This window comes from Rosa chinensis, chromosome 7, assembly GCF_002994745.2.
Source record: "Rosa chinensis cultivar Old Blush chromosome 7, RchiOBHm-V2, whole genome shotgun sequence".
Taxonomy (NCBI): domain Eukaryota; kingdom Viridiplantae; phylum Streptophyta; class Magnoliopsida; order Rosales; family Rosaceae; genus Rosa; species Rosa chinensis.
This window is the reverse complement of record NC_037094.1, coordinates 17,273,818-17,276,414: the sequence shown is the minus strand read 5'-3', so window position 1 is coordinate 17,276,414 and position 2,597 is coordinate 17,273,818. Positions and strand designations below refer to the sequence as shown.

General features: G+C 39.6%; 1 protein-coding gene across 1 annotated transcript; it reads left to right on the top strand.

The window, feature by feature from the left end:
* Positions 1-2,305, top strand: LOC112179578 (protein DETOXIFICATION 49). Its single transcript, XM_024318041.2, has one exon. The coding sequence runs from the start codon at positions 58-60 to the stop codon at positions 1,564-1,566; it is 1,509 nt and encodes a 502-aa protein (XP_024173809.1). The 5' UTR covers positions 1-57; the 3' UTR covers positions 1,567-2,305.
* Positions 2,306-2,597: the final 292 nt, after the last annotated feature.

The window sequence follows — 2,597 nt, the reverse complement described above, 5'->3', positions numbered from 1 at the left end:
TTGAGCAACCTTTCTTTCTCTCACAAGGAACAAGGTAAACATCAGAGATCTAAAACCATGTCGACCCAGTTAGCTAATTCTTTGATTCCTCAAAACCAAAGTCCCCAAAAGACCCATGTCTCTCTTGCTCTCAATGAAGCCAAGTCCATAGCCAGCATAGCTTTCCCAATGGTATTAACCGGCCTATTACTCTATTCTCGCTCCATGATCTCTATGCTTTTCCTTGGTCACCTTGGTGAGCTTGCTTTGGCCGGCGGGTCCCTCGCTATCGGCTTTGCTAACATTACAGGGTATTCTGTTCTCTCTGGCCTAGCCATGGGGATGGAACCCATTTGTGGCCAAGCTTTTGGAGCGAAACGATTCAAAGTTCTAGGCCATACCCTCCAGAGAACAGTGATTCTCCTTTTCTTGATTTCAATCCCCATATCATTTCTGTGGTTCAACATGAAGAGAATCCTGCTTTTTTGTGGTCAAAAAGACGAAATTGCAAATGAAGCTCAATCTTATATTCTCTATTCTCTTCCGGACCTTATTGCACAAAGTCTTTTGCACCCTTTACGTATCTATCTCCGAACTCAATCCATAACGGTGCCTCTAACATGCTGTGCAACTCTGGCCATCCTACTCCACCTTCCCATCAACTATCTCCTTGTCTCTGTGCTTGATCTTGGAATCAAAGGCGTAGCTTTAAGCGGGGTTTGGACCAATGTCAACCTGGTAGGATCATTGATCGTCTACATCACCGTCTCGGGAGTGTACAAGAAAACATGGGGCGGTTTTTCAACACAGTACTTCTTCAATGGTTGGAAAAGTCTATTGAATTTGGCTGTTCCAAGCTGCATTTCGGTTTGTTTAGAGTGGTGGTGGTACGAGATCATGATCTTGCTTTGTGGACTGTTACTTGACCCACAAGCAACGGTTGCTTCAATGGGAATTCTGATCCAGACCACATCATTGATCTACATTTTCCCATCTTCTTTAAGCTTTGGTGTATCAACAAGGGTGGGTAACGAGCTCGGGGCTAATAGGCCTGAAAGAGCAAAACTTGCTGCGATCATAGGCCTCTCTTATAGCTTCGTTTTCGGATTCTCAGCATTGTTATTTGCTGTCATGGTAAGAAACATATGGGCAACTATGTTCACACAAGACTCACAAATTATTGCATTAACATCAATGGTGTTGCCAATCGTTGGGCTATGTGAGCTTGGAAACTGTCCACAAACAACGGGTTGTGGAGTTTTGAGAGGATCAGCTAGGCCTAAATTGGGAGCAAACATAAACTTGGGTTGCTTCTATTTAGTGGGAATGCCTGTTGCTGTGTGGTTGAGTTTCTTTTCAGGATTTGATTTTAGAGGACTCTGGCTTGGTCTTTTGGCAGCTCAAGGCTCGTGTGTCGTGACCATGTTGTTTGTTTTGGCTCGAACCAATTGGGAACTTCAAGCTAAAAGAGCAAAGGAGCTTACTGCAGAAAGTTACACTGTTGATGATGGTTCTAAAGATTTTGATGAAGCTGATTCTTCTTTGAATTTGTTAGTAAACACAGAATGTGATAATTCACAAGTATAACCCAGCAACCGGCATTTGTCAATTTCCAGAGAAGTAGACTTTTGTTAATTTTTAGATTATTTCTACTCGGGAAATTTAATACAATTTTGTTTTTTCTTTTTCTTTATAGAACAAGAAAAGAGAAAAACAACGTAAATGGTATAGAGTGAGGAGGTCGACGCTATTTGTTCATCTCAGTATGAAGGGATTGATATAAAAATTAAAGAACCAGGTGCATGTTTTATCCTTTTTTTGACTTTGTCAAGGGGAATCTAAAGGCTTCCTAGGCCCAAGATAAAACACTTTCGGCGCATGTGAAATACTCCAACTGTGCATTGCAGCACAGTGCCCGGCCACTTTGATAATTTCAGGTTCGAACCTAGGTTGGGGAGCACACCCAACTAGGCAAGAACCACTAAGCCACTTGCAGTGGTTATCCTTGTTTTATCCTTATTATAACGGATCTTGTAAAACATACACATTTTGTTGTTGTTGCTTTATTGCTTATAACATATATTAATTAGTGTAGTCAATTTGTTTTATCTTTTGTCTATTTGATGAGAAAAGGAAGGATTACTCAAAAAAAAAAAAAAAAAAAAAAGAGAAAAGGAAGGAGATCAATGTTGTTCTGTTGCTAATCGTTCAAAGGTTTTCCTTGAAGAATTTTGTTTTGTATGTTGCCTTTTCTGGAAGCAGTTTGTTTTTGTCCACTAAAATTTGGTACTAGATTTGCTTAGTGAAATTTTATTAGATATGCAATTTGAACTTGAGACCTCATCTACACTTGTAGTATTTAAACTTAAAATATTTTGCCTCTAGTCTCTACATAGAACTTCCATAACTTTTTAATAACAGTTGGTTTTCAAACAAAAAATTAGAAATTTTACTCACTGCTTAATTACTAGAGACTTCCTATTGTTTTTACTTATTTGGCTATTTTGCACCCTAACTTTGACTTGAAATACAATTTGAATACTCTACTATATGCCTTATCGACTCTGCTCTCCGCCTTGGTTCCTTGAACCGAGAGGCGACTGTGATACGTTCGGAGT

What these genes read in the sequence shown, in the direction of transcription:
- LOC112179578 (XM_024318041.2), top strand. Translation starts at nt 58, where the DNA reads ATGTCGACCCAGTTAGCTAATTCTTTGATTCCTCAAAACCAAAGTCCC.